This window comes from Neolamprologus multifasciatus, chromosome 17 (genome assembly GCF_963576455.1).
Source record: "Neolamprologus multifasciatus chromosome 17, fNeoMul1.2, whole genome shotgun sequence".
Taxonomy (NCBI): Eukaryota; Metazoa; Chordata; class Actinopteri; order Cichliformes; family Cichlidae; genus Neolamprologus; species Neolamprologus multifasciatus.
This window is the reverse complement of record NC_140455.1, coordinates 12276427-12298025: the sequence shown is the minus strand read 5'-3', so window position 1 is coordinate 12298025 and position 21599 is coordinate 12276427. Positions and strand designations below refer to the sequence as shown.

Sequence of the window (21599 nt, the reverse complement as noted above, 5' to 3'; positions counted from 1 at the left end):
GGCAAGTCTGAAAATCAGTATTGGACTCTCGTGCTCTTTGGTTTCAGAGGTGGCGCTGCAGTAAAAGCAGGCATGATTCTGTAATGAAATTAACTGCATGGGCTCAGGCACACTTTTAGAAAACAGTTTACAATATCATCGACCAAAAAGAAGAAGCCTGTGTGAAACACTGCCATCATCTCTGGAACAAAGCTCAGGTCAGACTAATGAAAATTTGAAATTATTTTATTAGAACACTGATGCTGCGTACTCTCAGCTAAAGAGGAGATTAACCAGTCATATTTAAAAGGTCTCCACCTCTGATAGTATGGGTGTGCGTTAAGAGTCAGTGGAACTGACACGTTGCACATCTGGAAAGGCACAACAGATTTTATACACAGGTTTTATGCTCTTATCCAGAAGTCTTTTTCTTTCTGTAAGACATGCTGCTGCCATCGAACTCAACATCACCTCAGCAATGCTAAAGTTTGTGATAATGTCAGAAACAGCAGGATTCCCATTCATTCATTCAGAGGGACAATTACTGCAATTGAAAGGAGGCATATGCCAGCCCCATAACAGCCTGTGTCTAACAGATGACAAGTAACTTTCACGTGTCAGTGTCAGCTATTTAAGTTAATTTAATGGATGAAGAAACTCATGACTATTGATTATCATGTGAAAACTTCTGTAGCTCTGATGTTTGCAGGGTATGAACGAACATTTGTTTCTCCGGGTTTGATTTCCAGGGGCTCTTTGAGTGACTGCAGCATCTGGACCATACATTGCTCAAAGCGTGAAGGCTGCAAAAACATTAAAAACAGAGATTACAAACATGGGCTACATTAGATAACATCGCACTTCAACACAGATTAGTTAAAACAGACCCACAAGTACTCAGTGGACTAAACAAATGCAATGAATCGCTGCCAGCTAGAAAGTACACATAGATATTAAACTTTCTGTGAGACATCAAGCATCGATTTCTATGAAGACACAGAGTGCTGCTTGATAAATTAACCCATCCTTACCAGGCTGGTGATTCCCTCATTATCTACCAACCAGTCTTCCTTTTCAGCAAGCCTGTTGACATCTAGGGGTATAAAAAGCACAAATCGAAAGGGCCATCACTTGAAACTGTGCTACAGTTTTTTGAACTCAGAGCCGTTTACATGTGGAGTGTGGAGACTTTCATAAGGGGTCGTATGAAATATGAACAGATTTAAAGGTTTCTGAGGGAAAACCGCATGATCTAAAATCAAACCCTTTCTTCCCAGACCACAATTTGGTGTGTGTGTGTGGTGTGTTTGTGTGTGTGTGAGTGGGGGGAGTTAAGAAAAAAAAACAGTCCCTCTTCTCAAAATGACCATACCTAACCACAAGTGAAACACAGCCTGTCTGGTTTTAGTCTCATAACACTTTCTCCATTACTAACTTGGAAGTTGAATTAGCTAAAAGTGACACTTGAGGACACTGACCACTAAGAGTTTACCATTATACAAATTCACATGGTTTTATAAAAATCTGTCGTGTTCTGCAGGTTTTGAGTTCATGTCCTTTCGCATTCTTGTCTAGCAGGGGATTACACAAGTAACGGATGCTAATCAAAGTGTGATTTCAGAATGACACAGCTTTTTATTTCTCATGTGGAGATTAATAACGTGTCTATGGTGACAACTTTTTTATTCTACTGGTAAAGATTCCCAATGCTGTTTTGCTTAGACCAACAAATACATTATTTGCAAGGGTAAGCAGGGCCTGGCATATTTTGCCCCATGTATCTGGTACAAGCAGGCATACTTTCCAGTAAACGTCTTCTTAACACACTCGGTCAACACATTTAAAAGCCTTTCAATGTACAATAATAAATTAGGTACAAATACATACATGAATAAATACTATACATATCTTTAATTTAAAAACCCAGAAAAACAAGGTAAAATGTAGACAGTAGAAATAAAGATTTTAAGGATGTTATAAGCCCGTCCAGAGTGAGTGTTTCATGTTTCACTGTACATCAGCACACTAGCAGATGCCAAGCTTCTCCTCAAATATCATACCGATCTTGTTAAAACTTTGACAAAACCGTGGTTTCTTGCATGTTAGCTTCTCTAGGTTCCGCAAAGAAAAGAAGCAGGTTTCCTCTCAGTCTAGGACTAGAGTGATTTACAGGCATCTATCTGGCTGTAATCTAAAGCAACTGGATGTCGTTTACCTACCTACCTCCAGGTTTATTACTGGTGCTAATTTTAGTTCTCAATACTTCATATAATATGAAACTGTTAGATGTTTTTTGCTGCCTGAAAATTGTGATATTTTGACTGGATGAGAAGGCTCTCATTAGGAAGCCATTGTACATTATTTATATACTAGATGGTTGTTCTGGACAATAATGGGCTCAGTCCAATGATTGGCTCTGTCACATGAAGATTGCATAGACACAGCAAAAGCTGCTTTTAGTTTTTATGATCCTGCCACACTGAACATTGAAAACAAAATAAACTGTTTGGTAACTTGGAGTCAATTAAAATGGAGATCTTGATGAAAATATGTTTTGTCCATTACTGAGAGCTCTCTCACCTTCTGTTGTGTGCACCAGAGTCACCATGAGACAGTGAACTCTCAAATCCAGCAGAAGATCCTGGATCACATGCAGCAAATCATTTGGGATCTCCATAGCAGACAGAGCCTCATGACAACCCCTGAATGAGAAACACCAGAGAACAGAGGTTTGTTATTAAAGGCAAAGTAAGCATGCGGTTCCCAAATGCCTCCATTTAACCAAACATGTAAGCAAATTAATTACAGCCAAAGTGTGAGGACCTGACAGTGTGTATGATTTGTGTAAGCCATGATCCAGCCAACTCTGTCTTGCTCTCCCAGCCTCCATAAAGACTCAGCTCCCCTTGCGGCAAGGTGGCGGGTAAGAGAGCACCCCGAATGAGCTTCACGAGCCGACTGGTCAGCTCTTCAATCATTTTCTACAAAACAGACAACATACAGTATGTGCTGCAGAATCTGTCTTTAAAAAACATTATCTCAAATTAACATTAGAGTAAACTGGAGTTAGAAATCCTCATACTTTAAAGTCATTCTGTCTCTGTCTGGCATTCTTCTTGGATTTTTCCACTTGCCCAGATTTCTCTCCAGTCTGTAGGGGAAGACACAAATACTTAGTCACCTCTGAGAAGTCCAGATTACTGACGAAAAATAGATTTTATGTTGCTTTCTGTGCCTGCATTAGATCAAATTATGATAATGCAAACGACATTCCTTCAACCTTTCTTGAGAATAATCAAATAATTTCTCTTAAATGGAAACCCTGAAAAACACAGATATGGAATGTAAACCTGCAGAGGATTTCGAAAAAACTGAGTTTCTAAGAAAAAGCTTTTATTAGCCTAGCCTAAAGTTTTCATGGGAAATATTCTTGTTCACAGAGACATTTGTGTATTACTAACAACACCATTCGTTTTGGCCTATCAGTAGAAACTCATTAACCTGAGTTGACTCATGGAAAATCATTCCCCTTCTCTTAATCCCAAATTAAATACCTAACTCACCAAAGAAATTTCATGAGATAATCCTGAATGAATATGAGTGAAACAAAGCTGAACTATGGAGCTAAATTTATAGCAATTTATTTATTATACCAGTTTTTATTGTCATTTATTTCAATTGTTGTATTTATTATGTGACAAAACTAATGTCCCTTTCATTCTTTTGCAGATGTTGTCCATAATGTGGTGTTAGCACGCGTATCGATCTACTGGTTAAAGATTTTCGACAGGACACGGTCCCTTGATGGCACTCCTTTCCAAACAATTTCAACAAAAACACAATTTTATTTTTGCTTTCACTACACTTTAACCACACTTTTGAAGATTATAATTTGTGCATTATAAAGCAGCTGGTTGTGTGATGTGTGAAATCAAAATGCAGCACGCCATGGAGAGGTTTGTGGTGCTGTGACTTTCCCAGTATTTACACAAAGCTTTTTACTACCATCTCAGCCTTGCCCCTCTGACTTGAGATATTCTGACTCACTTCTAATCTTGACCCTCCAAATGACAATCACTGCCTTGAACCCCTGTATTTACAAAAATAATGGAAATGAGCACAATCAAATATTTACCCAAAGATTTACATTTTTGGGCTACATCTCCACAGGGCCACGTTCATCTCTGGATTATCTTGTGTGGCAAAGTGACCACTGTTGCTATAAAAACATGCTGTATGCAGGATTTCTGTCTACTTGCTGAGTATTCACCTCGCTAAAAAGACTTCCATTAACGTAGGAGATCCAAAGCTTCCAGAAATTGGGCAGCTGACCGATCACAACATCTGAAAGCTTCTCCACAAACTGCACCTGCTGCGGGGTCTCAAAGTGCCAATCTAGAAAAAAAGGCACACAGGTGATATGATAGAGGATATTGACATAATGACTGTGCAGTTCAAATATTCACATATCAGAATGGTTTAGTTCCTGGCACATACAGCTTAAGATCTTTGTTTTTTTTATTTGTGCCTTTACCGTACAGTGTGATGCAAGATTCCCCTAAACACTGTACACGACCAAAAGTGTTACACACACACAAACAAACAAACGTATGTACAGAGTTTAGCGCAGACAGGGAAGCCCCCCCTTAGAACTCAGTGTGTGGGCGAATCTGTGAAGTGTTGCACTACTCACTGCTGGATCGTGGCGTTCGGAGACTGCCCCCTCTCTTCAGAGACGCAGTGTGGCTGAGTCTTCCGAGGGCTGGTGGACGGGTATCCCCCTCTGGGTCCAGAGCTCCCGCACCCACTGAGAAACATAACGAAAGTGGGGAGGGATGAGAAATGAGCTTGAAGGGAAAAGAAACACATACTCCACATATTAAATAATCACATTTTCATAATTCCACATTCCTCAATAAGCTTAACGGGCTTTCACACCAAACAATCCCTCCCTACTTTCTTTATTTGTGTTCTGATCCATCTCAGCGGAGAGAATGTCCCCTTGTTTTCATGGTGGGGAAACAGAGCAGTGGTCTTTGCGAGTGCTGGGGTGAAGTGGGTTTACGCTGGCCACAATGTGCTCTGTCACATCTGATTCTTAAGAGCTCCTCTAGATGGCAACAGGGAGCTATGCAGCGGTAATGAATGAGAAAGTTCTGCAACCACACACTCCTATCTCTGCATGTGAGACAACGTTAGCAAATTGAATCTGTGAGATAACTTAATGATAACAGAACAAGGGGTGGCGAAAAGGAATGAAAGTGAAAGACTGCGGTGCTAAGAGGATCAAAATTGCTACAATGAAAATGAAACTTTAAGGACAGGTTCGTGCAACGCTGCACTACGCCCACACCAGTTTGTCTAAATCAATGGAGACTGATGAGCCACATTTCCAAAACATGTGTCTCTCACACACTCACATACACAGAAAAGCGTACTGGTGAGTCACAATGTTGAATGTAGTGTGTAAGCAAGATTGAGAAATCCCCAAGCAGAGGAGAAAATTGTGGTTGAGGTGGCTGTGCACACAACACACCCATCCAGGCCAGAAAATGTAAGGAAATTCTCATTTGAGTCAGACTATCTGTAAACAGACGAGGCTTTCTTATATCGCAAATACACACAGACAGACACACGCACACACACACACCATATGGTGCAATACAGGCTCTGTCTCTGAAGTTTTCCTGTCTTTTTACAGGGATGAGAGCTGCTGTTGACCCAGGTGGCCGCCGAATCCTCAGAATGGACAAGCACTTGCATTCTGAGGAGTGCATGTGTTTTGCTGCTCTGTACGTTCAAAGGATTTACTATACTGCTGCACTGCTTCTTGCTCAAATTTACAGGGGGAAACTATAGAAGCCTCTGTGTATGCGTGTTGAATAAACTGAGACAATGTGTGTCATCTATACACACTTCCTCATCGGGTCTGGGGCTTCTCTGCAGGCTGGATGGGTTCCTCTTCCAGAGGGGTCACTGACCTTGACCACACGCACACATACCTGCTTTCTGTCTAAGAGGACACAAACCTTATTCCCACGCTACAGAATACAAAAGCTTCACCACTGTTCTCTTGAAAAACGCCCCAGTGTTTCACCCAGATTTTATGTGCGCACAGACAACAGGACATCTTGTCAGGAAAAGTCAAGATGGGACTTACAATAAAATCACTATTATTAATAATCTGTGACTTAAAGTTTTGAAATTCCAGGCTTTATGTACATGATGTCAATCATCACAAAATTTCTGAATACAAGTAAAAATGTTCCCTAATGAATCAATCAGTCAATACGACCATGCAAACACCTGTCAGACGTTAACCAGTATTATCACGGCATTGCTCTTACAGCAGCATTTCTGCAGCATAAAATCCCAAACACACCGTCAAAGTGTCTGAACAGTGAATTCCCACTAACTACTCACTGAAAACCTATTTTTCCAGAGGGGAAAAAAACTCCTGTTAATTGTGTTGACATTGGCAGAAGAAGTGCTGCTCAAGAAATAAAAATACTGCAGCTTCTAATTGGATCGGGCAGAGTCAGATTGCAACACTGGGGCACGATGGGAGTGTTTAGACATACGGAAGCAACTTGCTATGCTCCCTCACAAAAAAAACTTCAGCTTTCAGGCCTTTGTTTCTAACAAAGATGGATGGTTTTATTTCACATTTAAGGCATTTTATAGGGTAATTAATGGAATCGTGACTACACCAGAACGACCTCTGGCCTTATATTCCTGACTAGGAACAACAGTTGAAAGAGAAAATGACACCAGTTACTGCAAATATGCCTGATGCTTACAGCGGAATAATCTCTGCCACGTGTGATGCTGACAATAGCATAAAAAAAGCTAGTGAATGCATGTATATGAAGGGAGGAGGAGGCCACCAGAAGAGTGGGTAGCTGTGAGGTACCATTGAAGGGGGGGGGGGGGGGGGGGGGGGTCCTATACAGAAGGAAGGGTAAGGGTGGGAAGGAAGGAGAGGAAGAGTGAAGCTGGGGGAATGCAGTGGATGTGGTTTTTATAATGATGGCTGCTGAAGCATTGCCTGGGTGGAGGCACGGGTTTCACACTTGGGCCAGAAGTGAGCAGAGAAGACCAGAGATGCTGAATATCTGCCAGAGGTGTATGTGAGGGGAAGAGGCGCGCTGTGTGACAACAGAGAAGACAGGAGACAGCTGTAACAAAGAACAAGAGCAGGGAGAAAAACAGGAAAGATTGCGTGTACCTTTCAGCATGTCTGTGTGAACACTGTGCTCACCAGAAGAATGACAGCATGGGTAATTTGTTTAAACACAACGGAGTGTTTTTTCACAGTAGTGGTGCTCTTGGCTTTCCACTTGTTTGGACCGTGTGCTTTGCTGGCACCCTAACCAAGCCTCAATATATCCCCGCGCTTGTAAGGAGTTAGGCATTCAGTAGCCACAGTCTGAATTGCAGGTGATACTGTGACCAAATGAACCTCCACCTTATCAAAGGTTGTTACACTGGGTGTTGGTGTGATTACCTGCAAAAGCTGAGGTAAAGACCTTTTTTCTGGAATTTCAAAATCTTCAATATAAATCTGTTCCCCAAAAAATACAAACCCTAACTGATTGCACACAAGTGCTGCCTGTCATTTCACTGATTCCAATCGCAGTGGACTAGGAACAAGCAGACATGCAAGTCTTTTCTAGGCAACGTAAAAACGGATTTAAAGAATGCAGGTTGGACAAAAAGTTGGGTTTGCAGGAGGCTCTCAACCAACTCTCAACAGAACTGTGCACATCTATGAGAAGACTGCACAGTTAAATGTAGGTCATTTTGGTCACATGCTGACTGTAACTACTGTCCTCTCAGAGGCAGACGGTAATGTTAAATGATGTTACCTCAAGAACAGACATCACTCTCAAAGTTCGCCTCCAAAAATGCAGTTCCTGGAATCACCACTTGAGGCTGGTTCAATAAGCAAGCCATCCTACAGACCTCAATATTAAAAGACCCAACTTCACTAACATCACTAAGAAGCTTGTTTACAGCCTGGTTTTTAAAAAATGACACTGACACACTGACAATTGATGTGATGCTTTGAGGTATGAGGACTTTATCAATAAGTTACCATACATGTCCATGCCAGCATGTGTGTTTCTGTGCTCTTTTTTCTTTTTTGCAAACTAGCAATTTTCTGCACAGTTGAGTTGGATGAGATTTCAGACTCCCTCTCCACCACATGTTGCTCTGCAGTGGAATGTAAGTGTGAAGTAAAAGGGGCCATCCCTGACATAATCATCAAGATGAAATTTAAATGTGGAGAAGTGGGGAACGAACCAATCCCCAGATCCATCAAGCCTGAGCCCCGGAAACCACTGTTACTTTTAGCATTAGACATGTTTATGTTCCAGCTGTGCTATGTGAAGCAGCCACCCACCCCACAATGCATTTGTGCGGGTGCCTCAGTGTGAGTGTGCACGCATGCTGGCGAATCACTGGTCTTCCTGAGTGGACGGTTTCAGATCCACATTTTTCTGCTGGCTGATTTAACAGAGGAACAGCTTAATTGGGGTTAATTGTTCCAATCCATCTGTGAAGCTGTGTGTGTGAGTGAGAAAGCGGGTTTGTGTGTGTGCAGTAACATGTCAAGCGCTGAAACCTAAATCCAAAGCCAGTGCTCCATCACTTTCATCTTATTCATACATTCATGAAAAAATAAACACACAGGCCTCAAGCAAGCAGCACAGGCTGGGGTGAAGGAGGCCGGCGAAGGAGCAGGGAATGTAGGCAGAGCTCTGGAACGACTGAGACACCGCTCTCTTCCCTAAGCTCACGACATCCACCAGCTGCCTGATTGGAAATGCTAAATAGGGGCTTTTCACTACATGTGCAAAACGAGTCAACTCAGACAAATGTGCATTTTTAGTCACCTCTCTGGCCACTGATGAACTCATCTCTGCAGTTCTGCATCAGCTGCAGGATCCACTTGTGCTGAGCGTAGATGCACTGCCATGCTGGATCTCCTGGAGCGTGTAGGTCAGACAGGTACCTACGAAAGCGTGGGACAGGGAGATGGAAGATGAGATGGGACAAAAAGATCAACAAAATTAAAATCCACACTTAAATGGGTGTCAAAGGTCAGACAAGTGGCCAAAAACAATAAAAGCTCTGGCTGAAGTCGGGGCAGGACAGCCCACTAATGTCAGCCTAAAATCTCCATTAGGTTTTACTGCACTTTGTCTTTTTGCATAAAGCATAGAAGACGGCTAATTCAAATCACAATTCTTTTAAAAAAAAATTCCACAAACACCACAAACTCCTCACCAAGCAGGAAGAAAGGGAAAGTTGCATTTAAATGAAAAGCTGTTTGAAGTACTAAGCATAAGATATGACTGTCCCATTATCCGTTTTTTAGTTCTCGACTATCAGAATAAAAAAAAAAATTCACAATAACACCATCATGACATTTTGAACTCTGAATCATGCAGAGCAACACTGGTAGAGTCCAGAAATGAAAATGAGATGAGCATAAGCGCACACACACACACATATATATATATATATATATATATACATATATATATATATATACATATACATATACATATATACATATATATATACATACATATACATATACATATACATATATACATATAAATATATATATATACATATATACATATATACATATATATATATATATACACACTTTTCTGCTTTGGGGGTGAATCATCTGATGTCTTAACTTAAAAGAGCCTAGCTATTCAAACCCCCCTTTGTTTTAATAGAGGATGATAAGAGCACATGTTGGTGCTCGCAAGGTCAGTCTCTCAGAATAAAATTGTAGTCTTTTGGTTTTTTTTGTTTTTTTTTACACATATACACACATATACACACATATACACACACACATATATATATACACACACACACACACATATATATATATATATATGCACATACATACATATATATATGTGTATATATGTATATGTGTGTATATGTGTAAAAAAAAAAAAAAAAACCCAAAAGACTAACACCAACATGTGCTCTTATCATCCTCTATTAAAACAAAGGGGGGTTTGAATAGCTAGGCTCTTTTAAGTTAAGACATCAGATGATTCACCCCCAAAGCTGTGGCTTTGGGGGTGAATCATCTGGGGTGGCTGTAGCTCAGGAGGTAGAGCAGGTCACCTACTGATCGGAAGGTCAGTGGTTCGATCCCTGCCTCCTCCAGTCTGCATGTCAAGTATCCTTGGGCAAGATACTAACCCCAACTTGCTCTCCGATGCATCCATCGGAGTATGAATGTGTATGAATGTCATTAGAAAGCACTAAGCACTAAGTACAGATAAAGTGCTTGTGAGAATGGGTGTGATTGGGTGAATGAGGCATGTTGTATAGAGCGCTTTGAGTACTCCGGGAGAGTAGAAAAGCGCTATATAAGAATCAGTCCATTTACCATTTACCATTTGCCTGACCCCCTCTGCTGTCACTCTAAAAACCAGCCGTTCATTTGTTTCTCATTAGAGGGCATCTTTCAAAAGTTTGAGGAACAAGAACAAAACAAGCGCACACACTTACACACTCACACTCACACAAACACACACAGCTTCCACCATCCACGTGAAGAGTAAACAGGAGCTGAGTGGGCGTTCAGAGCTGTGCCTAATGTACCAGGATGAAAGATGTTGCCATTTGCCATGTGGTTGAGAGCTGGTCTCTGTGATCCTGACAGGTTGGTCTTCACAATAATAAAAAGGCAGAGACCACAAGTATGAATGGACAGATGGATGAAGTGGGGAAAAAAAAGGGACATGAAAGACAGGGGGAGAGAAAAATAGAAGCAGAAATATGATTGGTGAACTGAGGAAAGTGAGAGGGGAAAAAAAAGAAAGAGGGTGGGGGGAGGAGGTTGAAGTTCTGGTAAACGATGACACAAGCAGACATCAAAGAAACCAAAGGGAGTGGAGGGACTTGTCATGACTTTCTGCTGGATGCTGACAGAGTAGACGTGTAAAGAAAAATATCCAAACTTGAACAGGGTCATAGAATTGTAAAGAGACCTGATGTATCTTTTTTGGTCGTGAAGCGTAGATGGAGTTTGCAGCAGTTTCTCCAACAAGAGACTCCGTAGAGCTCCAATCCTCGTCTCAACCTCAGCGTACACTGCAGAAAAGTAGAGTCAAAACATTGGTAATCACCATAACAATCTGTTTAGAAAAAGCCATGATCTTCATGCAATTGTTGAAGTTAAAGCAGTTTACCTTTTTGGAAAACAGGGACCTCAGTATTGCCAAAGAGAGACTTTGCTTTCTCATAGTCATTGATCACAACATCGTAATCTCCCTGGAAAGAAAAAATAGTTCATTTCATAATGTACAGTTTTTTTAACCCATCAATCATGAGACACACTTTGCATTTAAGCCTCTCTAGCTCCACCCTCTGGTTGACAATCATTTAAGCTGCGTGTTAAGGCCTGTGGAGAGTTTAGAAATCAGATTCAGACACCTATACACCCCAATAATAATAATAATAATAATAATAATAATAATAATAATAATAATAATAATAATAATAATAATAATAATAATAATACTACTAATAATAATAACAATAATAATAACAATAATAATAATAAACATTTGTAAAGATCAAAACTGCTTTAATTAAAACCTTTGCTTATACAAAAAAATGGAAATCAGGAAGTAGAGGAAAAAAAATTGTGTACTTTGTGCCATTATGTGGCTTCAACGGTTGAAGAGCCATTGTTTTGCTCTACATATTTATGTGCTGCTTACTACAGACATTTCCACAGAAACTCAACTCAAACTTTTCGGGAGAACCAAACCAGGACAATGTCCCAAACTGTCCTTTCTTTCATTTAGAAAACAGCAGGGCACACTGTGCTGTAGTCCCACACTTACTAGTGAAAATGAAGCACCGTTTCTACTCTTACTAATCATTCAAAGCTCTTTATTCTACAAGCAGCATTTACTCACACATTATTACAGCACTTTATGCTATTCCCTGCTTTATTCTTGTCACATCCACACCAAATCCAATCCAAATCCAGGCACAGGAAGAACATGGAAACTCCACAGAGTGCGAGTGCTGTGAGGTGACAATTCTAACCACTGCATCACTGTGCCAAGTACTCTGTTTGTTTTAGAAATAGGAACTGCCTGATTAGAGGCTAAGGGAGAAAAATCTTCAGCCCACTGGCTTCCTGCGACTTCTCCTGATATTCACCTTCTCTATCTCCAGATGTGCTAACAGCTGGCAGCTTTAAGATCATTTAATGTATGATTCAACTACGGCCTGACAAATCCTCATAGTGCCTATGATGTAACCCATGTGAGTGCACTGTGTCATTGGCAGCATTCACGCCTGTGCTTGTGTACACTTCCTCACATATATTCTGATAGTTTCAACAATCTCCCTCCAGGAATATGCTAACATTTGTAAGCCCCCACATTTTTTTGATATTGAGTTTTTTAAATTGAGATGGTGATTGTGCTTCTCTCACTGATATATGAAAAAAAATGCAGATGGAAATGCACAGGAAGAATTGATGTTGGTGAACAGGCTAATCCCAATAGCTGTGCACTGCCTGGACCCAACGTGTAGTTACGTTTCTAGAGAGGTGCACGTTAGGTTACGCTGTAGGGTTTTAGAGGAGTTTGTGGTGATGATGTTGCTATGGCATACATTAAGTCAGGCGCTTGTGTTTCCACATCCAGCTTATCTGATGAGGGCTGCATCTGAGGAAGTAGCTTAAGTGAAGTGAAATGAGGTAGCGCATCTCATGGGGGGCATTAGTTTTTATTTTTCCACCAACTAAACAATAATAAGTCACCGGACTGTTACGTTTTGATAGCTACATTAACTGAAACAGGATTAAATGAATGGTATAACAAATAACCAGTCCTAAACATTGGCCAGAGTTTTCAGGTGCAGACTATAAAACAGATTTTCATCTAATCCATAACTCAACAAAAAACAAACGTTGGTGCTGAGGGCAGACAAACTGAGTAAAGGTGGGTTATCACCCAGAGGATGGTTCACGTCCTGTTTAGAGCTGTGTATTATTTGCACTTGTTTTGCTGTTTCACATTGTCCACACAGGCTTTTTACCTTTTCTTTCTCTCACTAGTTAGGTTTAAGAACTAAAGAGTACTTGGTTTAGGAAATGATTGCGGTTCAGGTTAAAATGTGCCCATTAACACCTGAAAACAGGGTTAAGTACCTTCTGAATATTCCGTTCAATATTGAGTGGCAGGTTGAAGAGAAACTTGAAACGCTGCAGGACGTTGAGTGCATTGCGTGTGGAGTCAGCTTTGTCTTTCCGGCCCAAGACCTCCTGGAAGAGAGTATCGGCAGTATTGCTCGCTCCTACAAGAAAGACAAAGTGAGAAAGAGTGAGAGAGAGTGAAGGAGGCTGAAGAAAATGAGAAACTAGGATCCTATATAAATAAATGCTGATACCACATTTCCCTCTTATTGCTGGTCTCTGGTTTTCTTCCCGCTCTGAATGTTATTTGACACAGAGAGAGGAGCAGGAGCAGAGACTGATCTGCTAAGGAGAAAGTGACGGCTATCTCTTAGTCAGGCTGCTTGGTGGGACCTTTGCACAGCTGACTTACTTCGTGGGTGGCCTTGGATGTGCCGTCAAATAGAAAAAAAACTCGAGTTCTTCTAATCAAAACAAAACTCCACCCACAAAAACAAAATCCCTGAAGGAAAAACAGCACGAGACCAAACAGGGGAACATCTAACATTTTTCCCTCACCAATCTTAGCTGTGACATTTCACAAGACTATTTCGTGATAGTCTGACTGGCGCCTATGGTAGTTTGAATCTCTTGGTTTTTGGGGGTGAACGATAGACTGGACCCATTGGGCCATGGGCCCTCAAGTCTGGGATGAAAGCTATGTCCGGCTACAAGGTTTATTTATACTAGAAAAGGGGAAAGGACCAGCTTCTTGACCCTCCATTAGAGCAGTCCCATTATCATGTGTGACATGAAATGGCGGACACACGTGCACGCACACGCAGGATCTGCACGCTAAAAACAGAACAATCTGCAACGGTGAAACAATGTAGACGTGTTTGGTCTGACGGCACAGTGCATCAGAGTCTGTGGTGGTGGGTGATCTACAGCACTGCTCGTCGCATACTCATTCTCTTTTTGATTTGTATTTTAATGTAGGCTATTCCTGGGCAGTATTACCAAAGCCCCGTGTCACTGAGATGTTGTCAAATTCTGGAACTTTTATTGTAATATTAAGATTTCTAAATTAAAACACCCCCTCAAAAAGCATCACAGCGCTCTGTTGAAAAGCCCTTTTGGAGTTTTCATCTGCACACTGATTGAACACTCACTGTTGAGGATGTTTTCTAGCCGCTGAGTCATTGATCCCTCCACTTTCTCTGTGCCATCAGATTCCAGCTTCTGGTGGATAGCTGCAATAAATAAATAAATCACTGTTAGCTTATTTCACAAAATTTAAAAATCATACCTTAAAGCATAGAGGGGTGAGAAATGTAAGACTGGTTTTACGTTCCCAACGCTGCAGAGTAACCAATCCCCGGGAACATTTTTGATTTCAGGAACCAAAGGTAAAACAAATAAACATGCCCTACCCCCGTGGTAGATGGCAGATAACTGCCTTGGTTCTCCACCCACAGATGCTGTTACTGAAGCCACACACCCCCATGGTTGTTCCCACGCAACAAGGACCTGACCTTGTCCCAGCGAACGACTGTATTGGATCAATTCACCTAACCAAAGCCATCAACAACAAAGTGTGGTGGTCTTGGGACATTTGGAGCCCTTTGACCTGGAGGTAATGTGAATCTTAAAATGTTTCCAATTTTGGGAAGAGCAGAGCTTGAGGTCTGTATACCAAAAATGACTGTACTGGAAGCGTGGTGGGGAGCAGGAAATCTCTGATGGTTTGTATCAATCACTTAGCAAGAAGAGCTTTACGCAGGAGAGGGATTTTTTTTTTTTTAAAGGAACGTGGGGAGAAAAGGAGAAAAAAAAAATAGGGAGAGAAGGCAGCGGGGCTACCCCAGTATATAAATAAAGAAGTGGGCAGCTGGGTGGTGAGAGCTGCAGTGTGGGTTTATTGACAGAGTAGAAGAGAGTTGGAGAGGGTTTATAAGACTTTCTAATACACACTTGTGAAGCAACTCAAATATGTGACAAGCAGACACCTAAAGAATGAAGACAAGATAGAAACGGATGGCAAAAAAAGGACAGTACACCTCTCCGTTTCCTTCTCTTCGTTTCTCTGTCCTCCCTCTGTTGTTCTGATGCTGGCTGTTAGCAGAGCTTGACAGCAGAGGGAACGGGAGGCAAAGTGAAGGGGGAGCGTTCTGAAAATAAATATATGGGTCCGTTCTGACAGACAGAAGCCTCAAGGCAGAGACCGAGGTATTCCTAAAAACACCCAGTTCAAACATGCCATTGCCTAATCAGTATGGACGTCACTGGCTTCTTGCTCTTGAGCAGCAGAAAATGAGGCCAGATGCCGGTTTGGTCAAAAGCTCAGAGACGTGGGAGTGTATATGGGAGATGGCTGAATTAATAGGACTAAACACAAAAGAAGACACACGCATACACTGAAGGTCTGCTTCATGTCTCCACACCCCTCCTTGCCCTACTGCCAGTTTGCGTGTCCTCTGCATGTGTCGCACACTGAAGATCTCATGACGTCACAGCTAACCTAAACATTAGGTCAGGGTCCGGATAACACACGAGCCAGGACCTGAGGAAGAGCTGCAGCTCCTGCTTAACTTCCTGGAACCGTCGAGGCAAAAAAAAAGAATAAGAATAAAAATACAGCGTCCCTGGTTTCTAAAGTCGGAGATGTTTTGACTCCAGCAGGGGATGGGGACTCAGGGAATAGGCCCTGGGAATCGTGCATTTTTGGAACACGGTAGCTATTCCGCTTCCTGCGTCAATGGGAGACTTCCTTTTCACACAACAATGAAAAACCACAAATTTCAACATTTTAGTGGCAACAACCCCAGAGTCCCTGACGGACTGTCAGTCAGTCAATCAGCCAGTTTGTCTGCGTCCCAGAAGCACGCAGACAAACTGGCTGACTGTGTGTGTCTGGCTGATGGCTTGGTCACATTTGTCACTGAGACTCCATGACCAAATGTTCACCACAGCCAAACCCCATCCATGTGTTTCACCGGTGTGTGCTGGTTCACAAGCAGTGGGTTTCTTTTGTTGTTTGTTTGTTTTTTTAAACTGCTAAACAATTTCTTTCTAAACATAAACAAAATACTTTGTAATCCACAGAAATTTGGTGGTATAGAAAAAAACCCCAAAAAACAAACAAACATGTACAAGTGAACAGGGTTTCTTCAGCAGCATAAAAATAACACCAACACAAAACACTACCTTAACTATAAAACAGAGCTCATACATGTCAAGGAATTTGAAACATACAAATTTACAAGGGTTTAGAGCTGCTTAAAAATGTACATTTGCAGCATTCCAAATCAAGTGGCCTCCAACATCAGGACTGGCAGGGCTGAGTATATCTGGCAGTAAGCTTGATCAACAAGTATAGTAAAAGCAATTAGACTGTTAGCTTATGTGACAGGAATCCATGCAATTTCTGGTCATTTCTGACCCTCTGACAAGAAACAGAAAATCTTTATTCCTCATTAAGTGAGGAAGATATTTACCTTTGAAGCTGGTAAAGCCTTTTTCAGAGGCACTGAAATTTTCCCTTTACAGAACGTAAGATTTCTACCTTTGCACTTCTTGGTAACAAGCACACTTGACAAAGTTAAGCATGACTTTGTGTCTGATACCCTATTAACCTAATTCTACGTCTACCCAGGGCTAGTGTTCAAAGGCCTTTGTTTCAAAAGTGCAAACATGAATCTGTTTTTTTTAAACAGCATCTGACTGACACTTTATTTGGTTGTGACTTCACAAATTAGTATTACTGAATGGAAATTAAAAACATGTTTAATCTATTTATATACATTTTATTTACATTAGATTTCTCTCGGCGCTCGGTCTTGTTATGTGTTGGTGAGCTTTTTTTTTAGCTCCTTTGTGCAGTGAACATGCAATATGCTAGTGCAGCACGGTGGTGCAGTGTGCAGCACAGCTGCTTCATAACAAAAAGGTTCTGGAGTTGAACCTGCTGCTTGTCTGATTAGTCTGCAGAGGTGTGAAGGAGGACGTTTATCCAAAGTAAAGTTTAAAGAAACATTTTGTTTTCAACAAGCTAACAGGACTACTTTTCAGCTTTCACTTATCGTCATCACTGTTTAGATGTTCTTCTCAGCTCGTTTTCTGCTGGGTAACCTTGTTTCTTGATTTGCCAAAGTCTAAATTAGATAAGGTGATATGAGATTTTATTTTGCCATTTGTGCTGGAGAAGCTTAGCTGTACTGGAGAGCAATTAAGAGGCAATTATTTTGGACAAGAAGAAGAGAGGGAGAGGCAGAAAGTCCACAGATGTTCAAGTCAGAATCCTGCTGTTTGTTCTAAACATTTTCTAGCTGCCTCATTTCTTTGCCTACATTTGGCTCCTCTCTGTTGTTTCCACCTTGTCGGCAGCAGTACACTTACACTGAAGAAAAAAAAAAAAGCTCCAGACGTCGCCTATTAAAGTCATCAATAAAAATCTCACATGCAAGCAGAACTGAAAATAAACAGGAGAGGAGACGAGAATGTTGTAATGGTGACGAAGAGGCTTGGAAGCATTCAGCAACTTCTAATGCAGCACATTCTGAACTACGAGAACACATGAGTGCCCTGTTAAGTTTTTCTATTCACTGTTAATTTTTTTCTAATTCTAATGGACACTTTTCAGATGAGGTTCATTTGGACCAATTCAGAACTGCAGAGAGCTGCCAAACATCGAAGAGAGACAAAGAAAGGATTCACAGTTGCTCTGACAGCTGTGTTAACGAGGTCTGGCAGTATAGCTGGCAGGCTCTAAAGCAGCATGCTGGCTGGTATGTCGGTTTGGCTGACCATACATAATGTACAAAATAGCTCCACTTGAGCCATCCGTTTTGGGCCTCCACTTCATTTTTTATGACTGAAAGTCAAATTTTGGCATAAAAAGGATGCTGCAGGCCTGCAATGAGTCATAGTGAGCAGACAAGATTCAGGAAGTTGAAAAATGAATTTTTAGTCATAATTCCTCTTCAAACATGAGACAGTTTCTGTTCTTAGTTCACTAAAAATGTCTTTTGAAAATCAGTGGTTACACAGCTTGAACATAAAGAAATATCTCTAAGCAAAGCTTGAAAAATCTACACAGATGTTGAATTTCTTTAATAAAAAAAGGTTCTTTATTCAACTGGAAGAAAGTTAATATGACAAAAACCAAAAACTGCTAGTTTACACATTAGGAAGATCAATAACACCATTAGTAGTAATTTGAAGACACATTTCATGCCATCTGATTATGTAACACTATATATACTACATTCACAGACATACTCCCGCAGTGAAATACCTGTGACCTTCTGTTAGCTTAGAAATCCTCCACTACATTCAGCAATTCGTTTCTTGGTGTGTCTGCATGCAATGAAATGGTTGGCCATGTGGCGTACCGTCGGGTGAGTTGAATAATTTGAGCCGTCTTCAGTTCTCTGGAGATGAAGACAGCCCCGCGCTAATCCCGGGGTGCCCAAAGGTCACCACCAAGTCAAATTTAAGACTTATTAAAAGCACTTTTTAAATTGAACTTGTGACATTTTTGGGGAGTCATAGAAATATCAAAGAACAGAAATATCATTGGCTGGCACAAAGAGCAACTTCCTTACTCAGCATTTCAAAATTTTAACCAACAAAAGTAACTGTTAATCTCAAGACATTTGTCATTAAATGTGATGCTTCTCATTTCTACAGATTAGCAAGCAGGTGGCAAACAAGTTCAGAGGCCTATTGATACCCACTAAACCAAATCATGACGGATTTTAGTATTTTGGGGGGTAATTTTCTGGCTACAATCATTTAATTGGCTAATCTATCCTGTCAGCCAACTGTTAATTCTGTTTATAAGTAAAAAGCCAGAAAGAGTTAGTCAAACTATGAAGTATGAGCTTAACAACACAGTCCTACTGGGAAATCTAAATGTGTTTTGATGCACCACCCAGGAGCACCACCCGTAATGTCATACAATGACAATAAAGAGATTCTTCTATTTCTGTTTTAAAAAGGTAATATGTGCTGGAAATTCATGTGGTAATGTGACTATACTACAAGCTTTTAAGATTTTAAAGGTCCATTTAAGACATCTGAAGAATGTTTAGGGGAACTTAGTCATCCTGAATTCTCTGTTGGCGCCACGCAAATGAATTTTCTATACAGTTGACACAAAGTCTTTGGTAGGTGCTGCCTTATATCCATCTCAGAAAATTCACACAAGCCAGAAAGCATCACAATAGTATGTGCTTGTGAGTCACAGGTCACATGAGTCCATCCATGGAGCACTGCTTCCCTTCAACCCCTGGAAACTGTACATTTCCCATTGGTGCAGTGGGCACACAGTAGGCACGCTCAGTCTGAACGTGAGAATGGCTGCGCATTGTTGCCATTGGTCATATTGGGTCTGTTATCGGCACTATCAGTCCTAATACTCTGGCGTGCATTGTGTTGAGCTGCTCCGTTTATTTAGATTCAGCCACTAACAATGAAAACATTGCCTCTCTTCCAACCGCGGCACAAACATACGGAAAGCAATAATAATAATGATGGAGGCAGAAAAGTGTACATATAAATAGTAAGGGGAAGTAACTGAGCAGCTAAGGCGGGAGCAAAGGGTAAACAGACAAAAGTATGAATGATGAAGTGAACAATCGATTTGAGGTACCTGGCAGAGCGACAGCTGTCGGTCTCTGCTACCTTGAAATCTTTTTTGCATGCAGAGGTCAGTGAGTGTGTGCATGTGTGTGTGTTTACGCCGACTTTTCAGAGTGAAGCGAGAGACTGTGTGTGACAGGTGAGAGCTGATCTCATTTTGATGGAGGTGAATTAACTGTGTTGTGGTTGGCCAGTGCAACTTCAGTGCCAAGTAGAGGGCTTTCACACGGCATCCAAATGAGCCTCTTTAATCAACTGCTGCTAAACCGCATGTTGGGAAAAAAAAAATCCAAAGACGCACTCTTCCAAAAATCAAGAGCCATTTTCTAAGAGGAGAGTGAAGAGTGATGATTTGTAATGTAGTGTATTAATCAGACATCATTTGGGGCGCTTCCACAGCACACAAAAATGTGTTAATTCCCTCACCTGACAGAGCGTCCTGAGCCTCAAAGAATGTACTGAGGCCTCCTTTCACATAAGCTAGACTCCCCTCATTCTTCTTAGTAGCCTGCTTCTTCAGATTACTGGCTGCAATCTTCAACTGATCGAAGCTGTGAAAACAACAAAATGACACTGTCAGTATATCAAAGCTACAACTAATGATTACTTGCCATTTTTTTAAATAAAGACATAAACCATGAAGGTTTTGTGCAACCAACAGTCCAAAACATACAGTCTTATTTTTGAAACTTCGTGCGTGTGTTTCTGTATGCGCAGAGACACACGCACATCTGGGGGCACTTTGAGTGCGTGTGTCTGTGTGTCAGTCTCCTCGGTGAGGTTTCCTCCGCAGGAAGAAACAGTCACCCAGTGAGGTCCAAACAGAGGCCCCTGCTAATGCTGAATCCCGGGGTCTGGGTTACTGGAAGGCTAAGCAGGGGGAGAGGAAGCCAGGAGAGTCCAAAATAACTCTCCTCTTCTCTGCCCTGACAGCCTTTTGGGTCAGCAGGCTGCCTTGTCTACATGTAGAAACTTAGTGAAGAAAATATAACCTCATTTCAATGGCACAAAACAACTACTACCTATTTATGTAAATTACTCTGTGATGATTTCATCTGTAAAATTAAAAACAAACAACCCACCCCACTTTTGCATCTTCTTAGGTAATTTTCTCTATAATAATTATGTTGTTACTGTCACACAATTAGAACGTAACAGATAAGAGAAAAGACAGATATGCAATTTTGTGATAAGCAGTACATTAAACCTATTTAACAAAACTGACTATATAGTAAATAGTGAATGACTTCAGATTCAGCCTATGTGTACATTTTTCAGTTTATTCATTGCCATCCCCTAGATTGCACTATATGGTGATAAATTATGATTATTATTACTGCACTGATTTATACAGGAATATTTGACTTGTTTCAGCTAATTGTCAAACATGATGGCGTCTGGGACTAGCCTGCAGACAACCTAAATCCAGCCTGAACTGCTACTTAACTCAATTCCAACATAATGATCAGATTGTTACACTGGAATGTTATAGTTTTCCTTGTAACCTGCAACCATATTTTAAATCAGCTGTTAACATACTAGTGTTAGTAATGTGTGGCCCTCTGATTATTTTATCCAAGTCAGTAGTTAGTAAAGTCATAAGATCATAGCAGCACTAATCACACCTATTGGCAAGGAGTAATATTGGAAGAGTTCAGTCAAAGAGGCACAACAAAACCAGCAGCAGTTGCTGAAAATGATATACGAGCCTTGAGTTTGCTCCTATACCAGGATTAGTGTGAGTTTTACTGATGCACCTTATGTATTACGCTGTAAGCTCCTGTCTTGT

General features: G+C 41.0%; 1 protein-coding gene across 2 annotated transcripts in view; it reads right to left on the bottom strand.

The window, feature by feature from the left end:
- Positions 1–21599, bottom strand: part of exoc2 (exocyst complex component 2) — a 47042-nt gene that overhangs the window by 9432 nt on the left and 16011 nt on the right. For both annotated transcript variants that reach the window (XM_085137326.1, XM_085137327.1), the window contains exons 6-18: positions 20237–20361; positions 14338–14418; positions 13202–13347; positions 11220–11301; positions 11019–11121; positions 8880–8998; positions 4673–4786; positions 4250–4374; positions 3062–3130; positions 2803–2960; positions 2560–2681; positions 1011–1072; positions 702–782 (exon numbers count right to left, since the gene is read on the bottom strand). In XM_085137326.1, the coding sequence (XP_084993452.1) occupies positions 702–782; positions 1011–1072; positions 2560–2681; positions 2803–2960; positions 3062–3130; positions 4250–4374; positions 4673–4786; positions 8880–8998; positions 11019–11121; positions 11220–11301; positions 13202–13347; positions 14338–14418; positions 20237–20361 (1387 nt within the window). The remainder of the gene's footprint in view (positions 1–701; positions 783–1010; positions 1073–2559; positions 2682–2802; positions 2961–3061; positions 3131–4249; positions 4375–4672; positions 4787–8879; positions 8999–11018; positions 11122–11219; positions 11302–13201; positions 13348–14337; positions 14419–20236; positions 20362–21599) is intronic.